The sequence below is a fragment of the Fringilla coelebs genome (genome assembly GCF_963513975.1).
Source record: "Fringilla coelebs genome assembly, chromosome: 19".
In the NCBI taxonomy this organism is placed as follows: domain Eukaryota; kingdom Metazoa; phylum Chordata; class Aves; order Passeriformes; family Fringillidae; genus Fringilla; species Fringilla coelebs.
Window position 1 is genome coordinate 2399847 of NC_140045.1, and position 18964 is coordinate 2418810.

Below are 18964 nucleotides of genomic sequence, written 5' to 3' on the forward strand. Positions count from 1 at the left end.
CATCTTTTTCCTTCCTAGAATTATGTTTTCAACATCATATTCAACAGCACCATGGTGCATTCCCTGCCAGTTCTGATGAACGTTGTCAGCAACCTCCTCCTGCGCAGCCTGAACGTGACTGAGAGCATCCAGATCTGGAGCAACCCCTTGGTTCAGGTGAGCAGCTGCCAAAAACCACCCTGGGGAGAGGGCAGAGCATCCCTGGGGTCAGGGGGAGTGCAGGGATGCTGTTTTGGGGTGGTTTTTTTTGAGTTTTTCCAAGTTTTTTGATGTTTCCATTCTTGTAACAAACTTTCTTAAGCATCAATAAATTACTGGTTTGCATTCTTTTGTGGGGAGGAGAAATCTGATGGGCTCTTGTCCAGTGTCACTGGAGAGGTGGCACTGCCACCCTCCAATCCACTGTCACTTGTGGAAATCATCAATGTTGCAGTTAGAAATTAAACACTCTCTTTTTTACCTTGGAAAATCCACGTGGTTTCATTTTGTGTCCTAGATCTCCACAGGAGCACCCCACAAACCAAGGAGGAGCTGGCTGGGGCTGCCTGCAGGGTTTGGGAGGGTGTGGAAGGTGCTGGAACCTTGCTCTGCAGGTCATGGAAGGGGAGCAGAAAGGGGCTTGGACAGAGGATGATGTGCCAGGAATGAAAGGTTCAGTGGGTCTTGGAGAACCCAGGGTGGTGGAAGGAGCTGGGGGCTGGGGTGAGATGATCCCTGTGGTTCTTTCCCCCCAGACCAGTCCATGGTCCTGTGAATTCATTAATTATGGGTTTGTTGGAGGTGTGAATTCATTAATTATGGGTTTGTTGGAGGTTGCCTGCAGTTCTTGGTCTGTGCAGAGCTGGAGTGGCCCTTGGGAGAGGAGAGGACCTGCTGCAGGAGATAAACACTCTGAAAAGTTCTTTAGTTCTTATTTATTCCTCTTCTAAACACTCCCCAAACTTCCACTGGTGTTTTTCTTCCTGCTGCAGCTCAGGTGATCTTGACATCCGCAGACTTTTCATTTCTTTTCATTTTAGCATTCACAGCCGTGTTCCAGCTCCTGACACAGCATTTTTTTGGTCCCATTCTGGCACTGAATAAATCTGATTTCTACCCTAGGATCTTCCAGACACAATTTTCAGGCTGGAGATCTATTTTGAAGCCGTGTTGCTGGGGATCATCATCACTGGGATGCCGCCCTACTTCGCCATGGACAACGCAGAAAACCACAAGGTAACACACCAGGGAGAGGCACAGGGACTTGAAAATCCTGGGATTTCCTCTTTGGAGAGATCCAGAGAGGGGTTTGACACAATGCCAGGGGTGGAGCAGATTGGGGAGAAGTTTTTCCAAGCTTGGCAATAACGGCGTAGCGCAGGGGAGGATTCCCCGAGCGTTAATTGTAATTAACGTGTGATTAACCCTGTGTTCTCTCCCCCTGCTGCAGATCAAGGCTTACACCCAGCTGAAGATTGCAGGGCTCTATCCCTCAGCTTACTGGACTGGCCAGGCTGTGGTGGACCTGCCTCTGTTCTTCCTCATCCTCGTCCTGATGATTGGCAGCCTCTTTGCCTTCCACTACGGCGTTTATTTCTACGTGGGCAAGTTCGTGGCTGTGGTGAGGCTGCAGGGCTGCCTTCTTTTCCACAAGGCTTTTACTCCCCTTGCCTGATTCAGCTGGATTTTCCCCCCTGGATAGGCAGGGAAAACGCTGCTGGAGCAAATAAAGAAAGTTTTTCGTGGGGAGAATGGATCCAGGTTGGGAATAAAATCCAGCAGTGCCAGGGGAGGTTTGGGTTGGACACGGGGAGAATTTATTCACAGAAAGGGTGGTTGGGACTGGAAGAGGATTTAAACCAGCAGGGCTTTCCAAGGAAATGCTCCTTTATTTCTGCTGTGTCAGCTTTAAATACCTGGATCAGGGTCACTGAAGGTGGGGTTGAACTGAGAGTGGGGATGGGATTGGGATGGGGCTGCCTGTGGATGTGGCAGCCTGCTCAGAGAGAAAGAAAGCTAAATAAGTTTTCCCAGAATCGACCTGAGAAGCTTTAAAGAGCTCAAAATAATCAATGATAACCAAATATTAAAAACAACCTGCAAGGAGTGTTTTTCTGGTTAGATTGTGTACAAATGGGTGCCTTGTTAATTAACCCATCAAGGGAAATGTATTAATTAAATGACCAGTCAAGTCCACCTGTAGCAAGCTAAGGGCACAGTGCCTTTGGGCAGAGCCCATCTCTGCAGAGAATTGCAGGTGGGATCAAGTGCAGGACATGGCTTTGATATTGAGAGTGGGCTTCCCTGTGATCCTGGCTGGAATTGAGAGCTTTTTTCAGCTGCTTTTCCAGAGTTAATCAGGTCTGGGATGTGGCTGCAGGGCTGCTTCTCTACAAAAAAATGCCATGGTGGAATTCTTACTGTTTGCCAGAATCCTGAGGTCAGCATTTATGGGAGCTTCTGTTACAAAAAAAAGAGAAAAATTAAAAATGAGAAAGAGTTTAAAGGAAGCTGAAGAGGGGGGAGTTTTTGCCTCTCCACACATTGTTTAATTTGTGTTTTTAATAATACATTCTCTGTGCACCAAGGCAGCAAAATATCAAGTAAAGTGACAAAGATGAATGCAGAGTTCTGTATCACACTGAGGGTAATTCCAGTTGATCTTTATGCATAAAAATTCCTGCTGCACATTCCCTGAGAACCCTCTCCTGTCTCTGCAGATTTTTTGCCTGATTGGTTACGTCCCCTCAGTCGTGCTCTTCACCTACGTGGTCTCCTTCACCTTCAGAAAAGTCCAGAACACGAAGGAATTTTGGTCATTTATATTTTCAGTGGTGAGTGACTTGGCCTGGAGCTGGGCTGAGTGAGAAGATTGGTGATGTCCAAAGCCACAGCAAAAAAATCCCAGTTGATTTGTGGAGCTGTGTGTTGCACAGGAAATGGGAAATTTTTACCAATGTCTCACTCACTGCCACATCCTGAGTGACAAAAGCTTTAAGGAAAAACACCTTAAATTAATTAACTTTTGCTTAGAGTGCCTGAAGTGGATGAAAATGGACATTTTTTCCCCTTTTCCTTGGTACAGACAGCCCTGCTCTGCACAGTGGTGACTGAGGTGTCCTTTTTCCTGGACCATTACCTGGTAACCACCATCCTGCACTACGTCTTCTCCATCTTCATTCCTATTTATCCCCTCATTGGCTGCCTGATTTGTTTTATAAAGGTGAGGGGACTGCAGGGATCCTTTCCAGAGCCCTTGGAGGTGGCTGGGGTTGGGTGGGTGTCTTTGGTGGGTTCTCTGTAGCCACTTTTCACATGAAGATGGAGAAAAAAATCACCTTTTTCCTATTATTAAGTGAGGTGGTTTGGTTTTAAAATGGGGAAGCAGCAAGTTTGCCTTGAAATTTCCTTTCTGTGGGTGGAGGGAAAGAAAGATGGAGAGGGACTTGAAACCAGGGATGGAGTGACAGGACAAGGGGGAATGGCTCCAAGCTGGCAGAGAGCAGGGTTAGATTGGATTTTGGGAGGGAATTCCTGGCTGGGAGGGTGGGCAGCCCCTGGCACAGGGTGCCCAGGGCTGGGAGCAGCAGGGGATGGATTGAGAGGGGTTTTGAGGTCTCAAACCATTCCATGGTTCTGTGATATCCCAGGGAAAACCAGGTGAGCAAAGCCAGGGAGGGGAAGGGGGTGAATTGGGAGTGGGTGCCTTGGAAGCAGGAGCAGCCCCAGGCTTTGGATGGAGCTGTTGGATTTGTTTTTTGGAGAGTCTGTGCAGAGCTCAGGAAGTGCTTCAGCACCAGAATGAGCTGGAAGTGTAGGAACTGGAGTGTCTGCAGGTGATTCTTGAGCTGAGCCACGCTTCTCCCTGAATTCCCAGGTCTCATGGAAAGGCAAGAGTGAGAGTGGGGGATTCCACGACCCCTGGGACCGGCTGCTGGTGGCAGTTCTGGCTGTGAGCATGGCATTTATTTTAAAAAAACTCTGTTTTTATACAATTCCCGTGGTTCCTGCTGGGATCCCCTGCTGTCCTTCATCTCTATCAGTAAAGATTTGCTCTGATGCTGAGCCAGGAGAGCTGCTGTGCCCACCAGCTCAGCATCTGCCCGATCAGTGTTAATTCTGATTATTATGGAGATCCCTGCTGGTGGAGCAAGAGCTCCAGAGCAGGCACAGTCCCCTCTCTGCACAAAAACCCCAAATAATTGCTTTTAAATCTCAACCCACTTTGGTTGTGCCTCCTCAGACCCGCTGAGCAGCCTTTGATGATATATTTAATATTCTTGGCAACACCCCACTCGTGTGGTGGAGCAGGGCTGGAGCTCCTTGTCCCCAATCCCTGTGGGGGGGTCAGCCCGGGGTGCCCAGCCTGGCTGGTGACCAGGGGGGTTTGTGTCTGCCCAGCCCTACCTGCAGTGTGTGCTCTGGCTGCTCCTGCTGCGCTGCTTCGAGCTGAGGAACGGCGGGAGGACGGTCAGAGAGGATCCCTTCTTCAGGTGAGTCTCCTGGAGGGGTTTTGTGCAGAGGAGCTGGTTTGGGAGGTGCTGGTGCTGGTTAAACTGGGGTGTGCAGTGGGAGGAATAAAATCTCTCTCATCAGCACCAAAGTGCAGAAGTGGGGGGTTTGTTTCCTCACAAGTCGCATCACTGCGAAATCGGGAATTGTGTAAGGATGTTCCTGATGTAAAATCAAGGGAGTTGCCATTCCCAGAGCTCAGCAGGGAGGTGGCACAGTGGCAGTCACTGAGCTGCTCCTGCTCTGGGATCAGCTGCAGGAATCTGCAAATGTCGTGGTTTGACCCTGGTGCAATGCCAGTGCCCCCATGAAAATATATTCTCCCTGGTGTGACCAGAAACAGGGCAAAGCAGGCTCCAGCTGAGGAATAAAGGAAAAAAACTTCATTAACCTACAGCTGTATGTAAAAAGAAACACACAGAACTGAGAATGAAAACCTTCCAAAACATTCCTCCTCCCCCCACTAAATGTCCATCACCACCCTTCAGATGATCAATTCTCAGTTCACCAGGAAGAGAGGAGTCCTGTCACAGACATGTTTGATGGAAAACCCTTTCTTTAGGATTTGAGAAGCTGAGAGGCCTCAGGAACAAAATGCAAACAATGATTGTCTGCTGCTGTGGGATGCAGCAGGTGGAGCTGGGATTGGTCTCATGTGGTTGTTTCTAATTAATGGCCAATCCCAGTCCAGCTGTCCAGACTGTCTCAGTCAGAGACAAACCTTTGTTATTCATTCCTTTTCTATTCTCAGCCAACCTTCTGATGAAATCCTTTCTTCTATTATTTCAGTATAGTTTTTAATATAATATATATCATAAAATAATAAATCAGCCTTCTGAACATAGAGTCAGATCCTCATCTCTTCCCTCACCCTGGGACCCCTGTGATCACCACCTCAGGGTCCCTCTTGTACCATATCCTTCATCCCAAACAACTCACTTCCTTTCAAACCAGGAATCACAGAATTTTTAGGTTGGAAGAGACCTTTAAGATCATCAAGTCCAACCCATGTTCTCACACCTCCCCTAGATCATGGCACCAAGTGCCACATCCAGTCTCTTTTTTAAACACATCCAGGGATGGTGAATCCACCACCTCCCTGGGCAGATGATTCCAGGACAGGGCACCCAAGCCCTGGGCCAGCCTCAGCTGAGAGCTGAGCAGGGGCCCCGTGCTGCTCCCCTCCCTTGTAGGAAATGTTTCACCAAAGCCAAGCCCTGGAAGTTCCCAGATGTGCCTCACGAGGAGAACGAGGACGAGGACGTGAAGGCAGAGAGGCTGAGAGTCAAAGAGATCCTGAGCAGCCCCAGGAGTGAGGAGGTAACCCCCAAACCCCCCCAAACATCTGGGGCTCCCCAGAGCTGCTGGGATCTGCAGCCACCTCCCTCTTCCCTGCCAGATGCCAGCAATCCTGGTCAGCAGCCTGCACAAAGAGTTTGATGAAAGGAAGGAATTTCTGCTGGGGAGAAAAATAAAGAAAGTGGCGACCAAACACGTTTCCCTCTGTGTGAAGAAAGGTTGGAGTTCAGCTGCTTGCTGTTGGGCTGTTTTAGTTATAAAAACAGCTCTTGGAGGCATTTATCTGATCTCGTGGGCAATGTTTGTGTTGTCCCTTTTCAGGAGAAATCCTGGGTTTGTTGGGACCCAACGGAGCTGGGAAAAGCACGTTAATTAACATGCTTGTTGGAGAGATTGAGCCAACCAGTGGGCAGGTATGTTCCATGCCACAGCCACACAAAAAATCAACCCACATTTCAATTTTATTGTTTTTATTGCAAGCACTCCTGAGGGCATTTTACTAAAACCATGCAAATGTGGGTTTTTTTTTTTTTGCTAAAACCATGCAAAAAGAAATTTGTGATATTCTGAATGATGGTCTGGGCATTTTCCTGCCAGGTTCTGATGGGAGATGATTCCTTGGGGCTGAGCAGTGAGGATGACTCTGTGAAATTCGTGGGGTACTGTCCCCAGACCAATCCTCTGTGGCCAGATATCACCCTGCAGGAGCACTTTGAGATCTATGGTGCCATCAAAGGCATGAGCCAGTCTGATGTTAAAGAGGTCATCAAGCGGTGAGTGGTTCACTGCAGAAACCTTTGTGCTTGAGCTGAAGTTGCTTTAGCTTTTTTTATCTTCATCCCTATTGCTGGAGGGGTTTTGGGGGTTTTTTTTGGTGGGTTTTTTCCCCCCTTCTCACCTTTCCTAATGCAGTTTTTGTTTGCATTTAAGTTTGGTTTTAAGCTTGGTCGAAATTCTGCAGTTGTGAATTCGGAGGTGAGGAGATGAAGGTTCATCCACACAAAATTCAGCTGGGACTTTTAATTTTGATACATGTCTTTTAAAAATTATTTTTTAAGGTTATTAAATACTGACAGTGACCTGTGTAGAAGCTGCAAGGACGGGGAGCCCTGAGCTTGGAGCTCTTTCTGTTCTCACCAAGGCTCCTCCAGGACAGGTGGCTTTGTGTGGAAGCTCCAATTCTGCTTTTTGCTCTGCTTTTTTTAAACTTGATACACAAATATTGATACACTGAGCTCTTCCAGAGGAGCTGTTTTGCATTCTCTGGTGAGGGGGAAGCCAAACCATCCCCCTCCCAACCTTTCCCACCTTTCCCTCCCCAGCATCGCCAGCGTGCTGGATTTAAAGGACCACCTGCAGAAGACGACCAAGAAGTTGGGCATGGGGCTGAAGCGCAAGGTAAGGGGGGCTGTGGGGTCCCCCCGGGGGTCCCCAGCACCCTCCCTGTGCTCACCCTGCCCCTGTGCCTTCCCCCAGCTCTGCTTTGCCCTCAGCATGCTGGGCAACCCGCGGGTGACGCTGCTGGACGAGCCCTCCACCGGGATGGACCCCAAAGCCAAGCAGCACATGTGGTGAGTGCTGCCCCAGGGCACCAGCCCGCTCTGGGCACAGCCAGCCCTGCTCAGTTATCCCTCCCTGGCAGCCACAGATGGGGAAGAGCTCGCTGGGCTGGGCTGGAAGGGTCCAGGAGGGTGATCCCGTTCCACCCCCCTGCGCAGGCAGGGATGTCTTCCACTACAACAGAATAATTTCTGCTTAATATCCCATCCATCCCAGCCATTCCCTGTGTCCTGTCCCTCCATCCCTCATCCCAAGTGCCTCTCCTGGAGCCCCTCCAGGCCCTGGGAGGGGCTCTGAGGTGTCCCCAGAGCTCCTGTTTGCATTGAACACCCCCAGCACTCAGCCTGTGTCCGCAGCAGAATTGCTCCAGCTCTTGGAGCCTCCCCGTGGCCTCCTCTGGGCCCTCTCCAGCAGTTCCTGCTGTGCTGGGAGCCCCAGGGCTGCACACAGGACTGCAGGTGGGGTCTCACAAGAAGGGCAGCATCAGCCCAAGCTGTGTGCCAGCTGCAGAGCAGCTGTGTCCTCTCCCAGAGCAACCTGGGAATCATAGCCTCGAAGGCTGAAAGAAATCCTTAAAATAATACAAGGATTTGAGCTGCCTGTAGGAAACTCGGGTGTTAATTGTAGCATTAATCCATAAATTCAAAAAGGGGTCCATCACAGCCCCCCTTCCCTACTGAGGCAGGATGTGCTGTTCCCTGCCAGATGTTTGTGCCTTGGGTTGTGTTTTGCAGGCGGGCGATCCGAGCAGCCTTTAAGAACAAGGAGAGAGCGGCGATCCTGACCACGCACTACATGGAGGAGGCAGATGCTGTCTGTGACCGTGTGGCCATCCTGGTGTCAGGGCAGCTCAGGTACCCCCAGACCCCCCTGGGGCAGGGGGCACGGGCAGCTGTGCTGATATATCCCTACAGATAAATTTGATACCTTAAATTTGCAACCTTAAATGGATCCTTCCCAGCAAAAAGGATCTGCTTGAGGTTAGGCTGCTGCTGGGTACAAGTTGTGTTTTCTGTCTGTAATTTATAGGTGTATAGGTACTGTCCAACACCTGAAGAGCAAGTTTGGCAGGGGATACTTCTTGGAGATGAAATTGAGGGAAACAGCAGATGTGCAGCAGGTGGAGTATCTGCAGAGCCAGATTTTGCACATCTTCCCCAACGCCAACCGCCAGGAAAGGTGAGCTTTGACAGACACCCAGAAAATACTGATAATAATCAAACCCTCTGATTTCACAGCAGCTCCTTGGCACCCGGGAAGGAACGTAAATATTTACACACAGCTTTAAAAAAAAAAGAGGAATAAAAAAAGGAAGGGATCTGGAAGGCAGCAGAGCCCGGGCTGGCAGGGCGGGGGCCCGGAGCCCGCGCAGATGTTTGGCACGGAGGAAGCAAAACTGGATTTCTGCATAGCTGTTGCCTGACAGCTTCCTCCTGAGTCAGGGCCCCTGGGAAAGGGCTGAAAGCCGAGTTTGTGACTCTCTGCCCTTACCTGGAAATGCCTGAGGTCTCTGGGGGTCTCAGTTGCAGGGTGGGCTGGCTGCTGTTCCACCGGCAGCTCGGAGCTTGTGCCGGAGGGTTTGGCTCCACCAAGGGCACTGCAGGCATGCAGAGCAGTGTGATCCTTGAGGAATTGGGATTGAGATCCTTCCTCAAACGGGGGAGATGGGAGGGGAGAGTCCCCTGTGCAGGGCAGAGCAGTTCCCTGGGTTGCAGGCAGGGTTGCAGGAAGGCTGCATGATGCAAACTTCCAGGACACGCTGGGTCCTCCCTGCTCTGCTGAAATCCAAACCCTCAGGGCTCTGGGAGCTCCAGGAAACAAACCTGCCATGAGTAAGCAGAATAGAAAAGACTGAATCTGAGCATGAACTTAGAACAGTCTTGGGTGGTCTCAGCTGTGCCATTCACATTCTCTGAAAAATCCCTTCGCCCAGGATTTCTCTCCTGGGAAGGTGAGAGGCCTCAGAGAAAAAGGAAAATAAATTCTTATCTCATTTGCTTCTCCTGTGTTGTGCCTGTGTGGAATGTGTTTGGAGATTGTTCACCCACAGGTGATTGTTCCATTGCATTCTGCTGGGAGTTGTTTTCACTCTTTGGCCACTCAGGGCCAGGCTGTGTCAGGGCTCTGGAGAGAGTCACCAGTTTTCATTATTATCTTTCTAGCATTCTGTCTGTATCCTGTCTGTATTCTTTAGTATAGTTCAGTACAGTATTCTTTAATATATTATAGAATCATAAAGTAATAAATGAGCCTTGTGAGCACATGGAGTCAGATCCATCATTCCTCCCTGCAAATACAATCCTCAGCTGAGGCACCTGGAGCTGCATCACTGCTGCTCTCCTGAGTGTTCCTGACAGTCAGAATGCCTGCAGTAACCCTCAGGAAAGGAGTTCAAATCCATTCCATGGGGAATTCATATTTGTACTTGGAGGGATTTTCCTTGAAGCTCAATTTGTTTTGCTTCTTTGTTCCAGTTTTGCTTCCATCTTGGCGTATAAAATCCCTAAGGAAGATGTACAGTCGCTTTCACATTCTTTTTCCAAGCTGGAGGAAGGTAATGAAGCACTTGCCATCCATCACACACCCAAATCCTTTTGTCTCCCATAACTGACACTTCTGCCACGTGATGTCACTCCTCCATTTCTGTTCCAAATTTATTTAACCTAATTTTCCTTCACTGATGTTTGTCCCCAACTCTGTTTCTTGGGAGATCAAGAGTAAGTGAAGTGTCCCTAAATCTGCTCTTACTGATTCTTTCACCAGTCAAACACGCCTTCAACGTCGAGGACTACAGCTTTTCTCAAGCAACACTGGAACAGGTGTGTTGAGTTCTGGTTTGTGAGTTTAAACCCTGGTTTTTGAGTGTAAACCCTGCCAGGTGAAGGTGTCAGAGGGCAGGGGTGGGTGGGATGTTTGGGAGGAATTCCTCCCTGTGAGGGTGGGGAAGGGCTGGGATGGAATTCCCAGAGAAGCTGTGGCTGGCCCATCCCTGGAAGCATCCAAGGCCAGGCTGGAAGGGCTTGGGGCAGTGGAAGGTGTCCCTGCCCGTGACAGGGATGGGATGAGATGATCTTTAAGGCTCCTTCCAACCCAGAGCATTCCAGATCCCACAGTGATGGACCCTGTGCAGGCAGCTCATCCCCCGGCCACTGGGGCCACTCTGCTGATGCCTGTTGGGGCATTTTTGGGAAACTAAATTCCCTTTTTTGCAAAGTGAATCACAGCTTCCAGCTCTCCAGCTCCTCTTTATTCCTGTTTTTCCCTCTAAAAATAAGTTGCCAACTGCAGTGACTGGAAGAAAGCAAATGTGTGGTATTAGTGGAAAAGCTGCTCTGATTTATTCCAAGAACAGACATTTGCTGTTGGTAGCTGGAAGGAGGGTGAAGCTGAGACTTGTAATTGCTTATTGTGGATTAATTATTGCTGACAATTAATGTCCTTCAGTGCTGAACTTCCCTTTCATTGTGCTCTTGAAGAAAAGAGGCGGGGAGGGTAAGAGTAAGGAGAAAAACCTCAAAATACTAAAAATACTAGAAACGTCTTACTCAGAGATGAAGCAATACGTTGAATACTCGTGAGGATTTTAGCATGAGTTGTGTTTGTGACCAGGGAAGTTCCTACAAGGAGCATGGGGTCTTCTCCATGTTTTCCAGGTGTTTGTGGAGCTGGCTAAAGAGCAGGAGGAGGAGGACAGCAGCTTTGGCACCCTGAACAGCAGCCTGTGGTGGGAGAGGACGCAGGAGGACCGAGTCATTTTCTGAGCTCCTCTGGGTGCCAGCAGCAACCTCCCTCTGCTCCTGCAGCTGGGCTGGGCAAGGACAGCTGCCTTTGGGAGCCCTGAGCCTGTCCCACCCTCCTGGCCTTGGAACACCACCACAGGAGCTGTGAGCATCCCAAATCCTCCTCCCCTCGCCGCTCCTGGGCTCTGCTGGGCAGCAGGGCATTGCCAGGGCGTCTCCTGGAGTTGGTGGCTGGAGCAGGAGCTCCCACCTGCCCTCCCCTGGCTCTGCTGGGCAGGAGGCTGGGCTGTCCTTCAGTGTCTGAGCAGAGCCATTCTCTGCTGGAGTGCCTGCCCCGGGGTTTGCAGGGTCTGGCCGTGCCCATCCCGGGCACCCTGCCCGTCCTGCACGCCCATCCCTGCTCCTCACAGCCCAGCCACCCCTGCTGCTGCTGCTTTGAAGATGCACCTGCTTAAAAGAGAGAGGGGAAGACCTCTGCAGAGTCCCTGTCACTCTGCAAGGAGGGTCCTGAACCTGGCTTGGCGTCCCACCAGCCCGAGAATGTTCATGGACAGATCCAGCCTGGCAGTGCCAGCCCTGTCCCCTGCAGGCTGGCAGCTGTGTGCTGCCCTGGGGCTGCCCCTGGGGTCTGTCCTGTGCACCAGAGCAGGGCTGGCTGTGCCCTGTGCAGTCCTGGTCCCTTCCCTGGCTGTGACAGCGTGTGTCCTGCCAGCTGCTCTCACACACAGGGCTCTGCAGATGGTTGCATTTTCCTTGCCAGGGCATTCACCAGCTCCAGTGTCCCCCCAGTCCCTCGTTGTTGTGGTTGCAGTCAGTCACACAGGGCCCATTCTGTCACCCCCTTTGTGAAACCCCAAATAAATGGGTCCCAGTTCACAGCCTCACCCATAAGGAAGGTGCCTTTGGTTTGCATAGAAGCACTAAAAAAAGTAGAATATGTGATCCTTTAGCCTGAGATATGACAGATGTGTGTTGAAAATATATTATTTTTTTGGTTTTTTCTACACAAAGCTATCATCACTTTTTTTTTTTTAGTTTTATAAGGGGAAATTAAAGATTGCTCTAAGTTCCTTTTGCTCTGCAATGAACAGATACAGAGATGTATTTCTATTGAGACATTGGCTTCATAAGTCATATCATTTATGTATCTTCACTTCAAAGTTAGAAAAACCTCGGTTTTTCTTGAGAAAACTCAAAAAAAAAAAAAAATGGGTAAAGTTGGAGTTGTGTGTCCCAGCTGTTTGTGATTATCAGGCAATAATGTGTGTGGTGTGTCTGATAATGGTTTATCAGTGTGTTCAGCCAAAATCTGTTTCCATCAGTTTCCTACAAAGGGAAGTGTGAACTCCTTATGCAGAATTTTACTTCCTCTTTTGTACCCACAGGTTGCATAGAAATGCAAAACTTGGGGTTTGGAGTTAAAATTTGAGCCCAAGCCCTACAGAAAGCTCTGGACATCCCAGGGAAGCACAGCCCTGGAAATGAGGGATTCAAAGGACAGGATTAAAGCAAACTGCAGCTCCAGCACTGCCTGAAACTTGTCAAAAAGTTTCAATGGGTGAAACTTTTCAGAAAAGAAAGAAAAAAATCCCAAATTCAGGTGTTGTATTAATTTAGCCCCAGCCCTGCTGCTGGCTGGGAGCTCTGAGCTTTTGCCTTTATTTGGAGCAGTTTGGGATTCAGAATTCTCCTGGCACTTCCCCGTGAAGGTGTGTACAAGTGGAGTGCATTTTTCCCAAATCCCACATTTCTTTGGTGTCTTTTTGCCAGTGGTGTTTCAGCCAAGTGTCACCTGCCCATCAGTCCAGCACATTTTTGTCACCTGGATTTAGGGAATTAGTGTGACCTGTGAGCAGCTTTGGTGTCTGCCTTGAATTTATTCTTTCCCTTGGAGTTAATAGTCTGTAAAATAGTTCTGTGCTGTCTGTTTCAGATGTTTCCATATTTCATTTCAGATGGGAAAACTTTGGATTAGAAGCCAGATGAGCTCAGTGAGGTGCTGTTGTTTATCTTGGAGGAGCCCAGTGGATGGTGGCACTGGTTTTTGTGCAGCTCCAGAAAGGACAGAGAATTTGGCTCATCTCATTTATTCCCTGTTTGGGTGGGATCTGTTTGGCCTGGTGGCATCATGTGTTAAACTGGGGCAAAATTCCCCCCCAGAACATCACTGTCCTCATGTCAGAAGTGTTTCAAAGCGTCCTAAGATGTCTGTGACTATCAGAAAAATTAATCCAGGGAATGCCCTGGGAACAGCAGATTTATTCAGCTGTTATCAGTGCCACTCCAAACCCCATCCAGCCAACACACCCAGCCTGTGCTCCCAGAGATAAACTGGATTTGGGGGGATTTGGGGTGAATCCAGCCAGTGTGGGTCACCATTCCCAGGGGAGCTGGTTGGAGCTGCCTTGCAGGGTTCTTGGGATGGCTCCAAAGCCTGGAGAACACCTTCACTCCCTGCTGTTGAGACGAGGTTGCATTTTTCCATGGAGAGTTTCAGGTGTCTGGTTTTGTTCAGGTTCCCAAGAAATGTCCTTATTCAAGAGTATCTCTGTTCAGCAAGTGAGATTTGAGCTCTGGCAGCAGAAGCAGAGGGTGTCAGCCTGCAGGTGACACGTTTGGGACACTCCTGCTGCTGCTGCTGGGCCACCTGCAGCTCCTTTTACACCCTTGCCTTCCTTTCAGCACTTGGCTGTACTTGTACAGGTGAGGGTTTTCCTTTCCCAGCTGGAAGTACTCCCAAAATAAAGATGGATTGGGTTGTTAAACTCTTGCATTTCTGGTTGTTTTGCTGGAAATGGGGATTGTTAAACTCTTGCATTTCTGGTTGTTTTGCTGGAAATGGGGATTGTTAAACTCCTGCATTTCTGGTTGTTTTGCTGGAAATGGGGATTGTTAAACTCTTGCATTTCTGGTTGTTTTGCTGGAAATGAGGATGGTTCTCAGAGCCTGGGCTGGTTTTGGGGTGCACCAGAGTTTCAGGTGGTTGGGCTCAGGCAGAGCATGGGGGGCTCTGGCTGTGGGCATGCCCAGGGCTCCCAGGCTGCAGTATTTACATATTTTAAGCTGAATTTGGGGCACTTTTGCAGTGTGGCACAGGGATCCAGCCCCCCAGCTCCGGGCTGGCAGTGACCCCAGGGCAGCTGTGTGCTCCTGGCGTGGCACACTGTCCATCTGCAGGGGTGAATCACCTCCAGCCACGGGGAAATTCACCCCAGTTAAAATAAAACAATTCCTTTTTGTGCCTGGAGCTGTGCCCAGGGTGAACTCACCGGGTTGGGTGGGTGCTGCCCTGGGGTGAGGGCAGTGGGATGGGGGAGGTTTGGCTGCAGGTGGGAGGTGAGAGGTGCCCTGCAGGGATGGAGGGACTGCCAGCTCCTGGACAGACCTGCTGAGGCACAGGAGGACGTGCTCACCCCCTCAGGTCAGTGAAGGCTGCAGCAAAATAAAAGGAGTTTGTGCTCCCTGAGCTCCTCAGTGGAGAGGAAATAACCCCAAAGTAGTTCAATCTGAGCTTGGGGACAGTTCCCAGCAGTTCATACTCCTTTGTTTCTGATGGTGGGGAAGGGCAGTGTGCCATGCATTTATTTTTATTTTTTTTAAGCTGTAAAATTAATTCGTTCCCTGATAATGCTTCTTTTAAGAGATGTCCAGAAAGTCCCTGATTTAACATGCTGAATTTCCCTTTGATAAGGGCTTCCCAGAGCTCTTGCTGTTCCTTTTTCCTTTGCTTGGCATGTCCCCCTGGGAGGGTCTGGCTCCCTTCCCAGCCCCTCTCCTCCTCCTGGCAGATACAAGGGCTGGTCCTGAGTCCCCTTCTCAAAAATCCTCTGGAGCATCTGCTTGGGGGATTTAATAATTCACAAAAAATATCAGCAGACAATAAAACATCAGCAGATACAATACTATCAATATCAGCAGATATAATAGTATTAATTTCAGCAGATATTTTAATGTCTGAAGTCTTGAGGGGTTGGGGTCCCACTTGAGCAGCAGGGCCAGGAGCAGGATGGGGAGTGCTCGGAGCAGGTGCCCTTTTTCTGTGAAAAAACCTTTTCTGCAGCTCATGTGCAGTCAGGGCAGGGCTGGGGGCCACCCTGAGGCACAGATTTTGGTCAGAAAAACGCTGTTTTTGGTGAGGTGCACTCAGATGGGCTTTCTGCAGCCGCCAGGAGCCTCGCCTGTTGCTCCCCTGGTGCCCAACGCCAAGGGATGCCCGAAAACGCTTCTGCTCCTCTCCTAAATGAGCTCATGCCTTGAAAATGAGAAAATCAGCAGCTGCAGCAGAGCCCCAGCCTTCTGTTAAGCAACAGCCCTGTGGTTTGAGGCAGCTCTGCAAATCAGATGCGCCATCCCCAAGCTGTGGAAGTTCCGGGACAGTCAAATTCATTTAACTCCTTGAATTTCCCCGTGGCCAGGCACCCTCCCAGCTCCTTTGGGTTCCCTGCCTTCCCTGATTTCCTCACCTCCCCGTTCTGAGTGCAGACCCACTGGAAAGATGTTTTGTTTTTAAACACCCAACAGGCTCCATCCTGCCTCCAGCTGTGCGGCAGCTGCTGGGAAAGCAATTAAAAGGAGTGGAAATTGGGGAAAAAATGCTCAGAACAACGGGGAAAGGAGAAAGAAGAATGAAAACCCCCCTGGGTGTTGGGGTGCAGGATTTGTCTCAGGCAGGATGGGGACAAGGCAGCAGAGTTTTCCCTCTGGAGAAGATGGGCCAGGGACGAAGTGGCTTTGGCAGCTCTCAGGAGCCAAGGCTCACCCCACGGCAGGCCAGCCCAGCTGTGCTGCCTGCTGGGAACATCTGCAGGAGCTGAGTGCAGCCCTCCCAGGCGTGCTGTGAACACGCCCAGGCTCGGGGCCAGCTGGTTGTAGGTGCTGTTCCAAGGTTGGGTCATCCCTGCAGAAGTTTTGGGAGGGTTTGCCCGGCTGACGTCAGCCCGGAGAGGGGCACGGCCACCGGGCTGAGCCTCCCTGGGGCTGAAAAGGCACCAGCAGCCCCGACACCCAGAGCTGCAGGAGACCTGGGGCCCATGGAAAACACACCAGCAGGTAAGCAGCCACGGATCCCTCCTTTTCAGCAAGGGGAAAATTGGTTTAGGAGCAGGGACGGGAAAATTCTCCATGCGGGGTTTGAGTTTTCATGAGGGGATGAGGAGTTTTTCCTAATAAATGCTCTATGATGCATAGAAGTTGCACCTTCCAGCTCTGTTTTGTGGTGGACTGTTAGTTCACAACAAAATATTTTAGAAGGAGCAAAAAAACTCAGCTTTTCTGGAGGCTTTTGGTTCTCCCTGTGGCTGCAGGTTGAGCACTGGGTGATGATCCCTCCCTTTGCTCTCCTCCTCCTCCTTGCTGTCACTAAAGGCATCTAAAAATACAAAACCCCCAAATTTCACTTCTCTGTATGAGCTGAAGCGTTGAGCTTTGATTAAGGGTGGGCTTAGAGTTGTTATTTTCAAGTAGAGAGTAGGAAAAAAACAACCTGTTCCTGTCTGAGTTGGAGCAGAGTCAGTGCAAATCTGTCTCGGATTTATCAGATGCAAACACAAAAAACTGCAAGAACTGGCAAAGAGGAGGGGATGGAATGAGCTCTGCACTCTCCACGTGCAGGGATTCATCCTTGGCCCTGGGAAAGCCACTGGATCCTCTGGGAAGTGTGAGATGCACCAGGGATTTCTCCCTTTGAACCCAAAATTGAGAGGATCCTGCCAGAGCTCCTGAGGAGCAGCTTGATTTTAGGAGCTAAAATCTTAAATTCCAGGAATGCTTTGGGTTGGAAGGGACCTTTAAAATCACCCAGTCCAATGAGCAGGACATCTTCAAACAGACCTCAAAAAGTTAAATTTACAGAGGAAAATAGTGCGAAGAGGTGCCAAAGAGGAATTCCCTGGGATAGTAAATAAAGGGATTATAGGGGATGTGCCTTCCCAGGACAGCTTCTGCTAGAGCAGAGCTGCACACAGGATCCAGGAAAAGTTATTGCAACACCTTGGCAGGGAGTTCCTGATGAGCAGGAAGTTTGGATGCACTTAATGAGGCCCTGGAGACATCCAGCTTTACAAGTGATGCTCTTGTCTGGATTAAAGTTTCCCAAACATCACTGCCTCCAGTTTCTGATGTGTTTATTTTGCCTTCTGCATCTGAAGTTTTGAGCCTCAGGCCTCACAGATAATTGTGAAAAAGGTAAAAAACATAGCTAAGAGAGAATCCTCTAATAGATTAATTAGATACCTAATTTAAAGTTAATAATAGCTAATATTTATTAGGTATCTGACTGAAAGTTAAATTCCACAGCCTTTGTAGGAAACATCATTTGTTTGAATCCCTGGCTTCATATTTGGCTCCCAGTGGTATTTGCTCCTTGCTCCACAGGCAAAAAGTAAATTAAAATTGAAAAGTAAATTAAAACTGGTAGAAATTTGGTTAAAATTTTGTGAAAAGCTGTAGATTTGCTCCATCATTTTAAAATTGTTTGTTGTGACTGCGGAGATTCCGTGCATCCTTTAAAGACCATCATGTTTTCCTTGTTATCCAAATACCACCACACTTTGTTTACTACCCAAACATCCTGGGCTGAGCTGCTGCTTCCAGTTCATGACTGAAATCCAGACCTGAGCAAACAAAAAAAAAAAAAAAAAAAAAAAAAAAAAGGAAAAAAAAAGTGACACTTCCTAGAAATCTCTTCCTATTTACCTTTAACTTTTAGTGCAGGCAGCAGGGAGGAAGCGTGGGAGGAAGCTTGGGCAGGGAAAGAGAGATAAAATGAGATAAGGAATGCCCTGTGATAACACAGGAGGTAAAGTGGGATCCTGGATCCCTTGCCCCTGCAGTACACAAATATTTAATTATTGCAAAAAAACAAGCAGGGAGGGGAACAGAGCACTGGAAGCCTTTATTAACTCCAGCTGCCCAATCCATGAAATCAGGAAAGCTCTCCAAGGGGAATGCAGCACTCTGCCTGTGAGGTTGCTTTGATTTTGGGTTTTTATGATTCTGGGTTTCAGCCATTTGAAAGGATTAAGCCACAAAAACATGCTGGGAGGTTCCCTGCCCTGCTCCCCTGGGAAGGGGGTGAAACCCATCACTCTGAACTTGCTCCTGTTCTTGCTGCTTGGCCACAGGATTAAATCTGGAGCTAAAAGAAATATCCCAAAGAAATGCTGCCTGCTCAGCACTTAGGAGGATATTAAGGAGCACATGGGTGTTCTAATCCTGCCCTGCTCTAACTGCATTAAAGTTCCTGAATATTTGGGTGAAAACAGAACAAACTGGTCTCTTACCAGCCTGGTGAAGGCAGGCAGTGGCAGCCTCTGGTTTAGGTTATTTTTAGCATCTGCCCAGTGTTTGTAATGGGATTCAGGGTCTGGTTCAGAACCCAGGGCACGTGAGCGGTGCTTTGCCAACAAACCACGTGTCTGAGGCCAGACACAAATTCACTTCCTGCCGTGAGACGTGGAAAGTGAGCAGCTGTCTGTTCCACAAAGCCTCTTTGGGATGAGGAAGGATGAACATGGGTGAGGAAGGATGAGTTGGGGTGAGGAAGGATGAGTCTGGATAAGGAAGGATGAATTAGGATGAGGAAGGATGAGTCTGGATGAGGAAGGATGAATTTGGGTAAAGAAGGATGAACCTGGATGAGGAAGGATGAATTTGGGTGAGGAAGGATGAATCTGGATGAGGAAGGATGAATCTGGGTGAGGAAGGATGAATCTGGGTGAGGAAGGATGAATTTGGGTGAGGAAGGATGAACCTGGATGAGGAAGGATGAGTCTGGATGAGGAAGGATGAATTTGGATGAGGAAGGGTGAACCTGGGTGAGGAAGGATAGATTTGGGTGAGGAAGGATGAATCTGGGTGAGGAAGGATGAATTTGG

At 49.2% G+C, this 18964-nt stretch overlaps 2 protein-coding genes across 4 annotated transcripts in view; both read left to right on the top strand.

The window, feature by feature from the left end:
• Positions 1-13815, top strand: part of ABCA5 (ATP binding cassette subfamily A member 5) — a 47144-nt gene extending 33329 nt beyond the window's left edge. For all 3 annotated transcript variants that reach the window (XM_084218707.1, XM_084218708.1, XM_084218709.1), the window contains 18 exons: positions 19-156; positions 1102-1215; positions 1430-1600; positions 2700-2813; positions 3065-3202; positions 3857-3931; positions 4381-4472; positions 5685-5811; positions 5891-6008; positions 6112-6203; positions 6388-6563; positions 7113-7188; positions 7267-7361; positions 8085-8204; positions 8380-8529; positions 9825-9904; positions 10114-10169; positions 11004-13815. In XM_084218707.1, the coding sequence (XP_084074833.1) occupies positions 19-156; positions 1102-1215; positions 1430-1600; positions 2700-2813; positions 3065-3202; positions 3857-3931; positions 4381-4472; positions 5685-5811; positions 5891-6008; positions 6112-6203; positions 6388-6563; positions 7113-7188; positions 7267-7361; positions 8085-8204; positions 8380-8529; positions 9825-9904; positions 10114-10169; positions 11004-11111 (2040 nt within the window). In that variant the 3' untranslated portion in view covers positions 11112-13815. The remainder of the gene's footprint in view (positions 1-18; positions 157-1101; positions 1216-1429; positions 1601-2699; positions 2814-3064; positions 3203-3856; positions 3932-4380; positions 4473-5684; positions 5812-5890; positions 6009-6111; positions 6204-6387; positions 6564-7112; positions 7189-7266; positions 7362-8084; positions 8205-8379; positions 8530-9824; positions 9905-10113; positions 10170-11003) is intronic.
• A 2243-nt stretch (positions 13816-16058) lies between these two features.
• LOC311161268 (ATP-binding cassette sub-family A member 9-like) overlaps positions 16059-18964 on the top strand; it is a 33746-nt gene continuing 30840 nt past the window's right edge. The window contains exon 1 of the mRNA XM_084218690.1: positions 16059-16139. Coding sequence (XP_084074816.1) covers positions 16121-16139 — 19 coding nt within the window. The 5' untranslated portion in view covers positions 16059-16120. The remainder of the gene's footprint in view (positions 16140-18964) is intronic.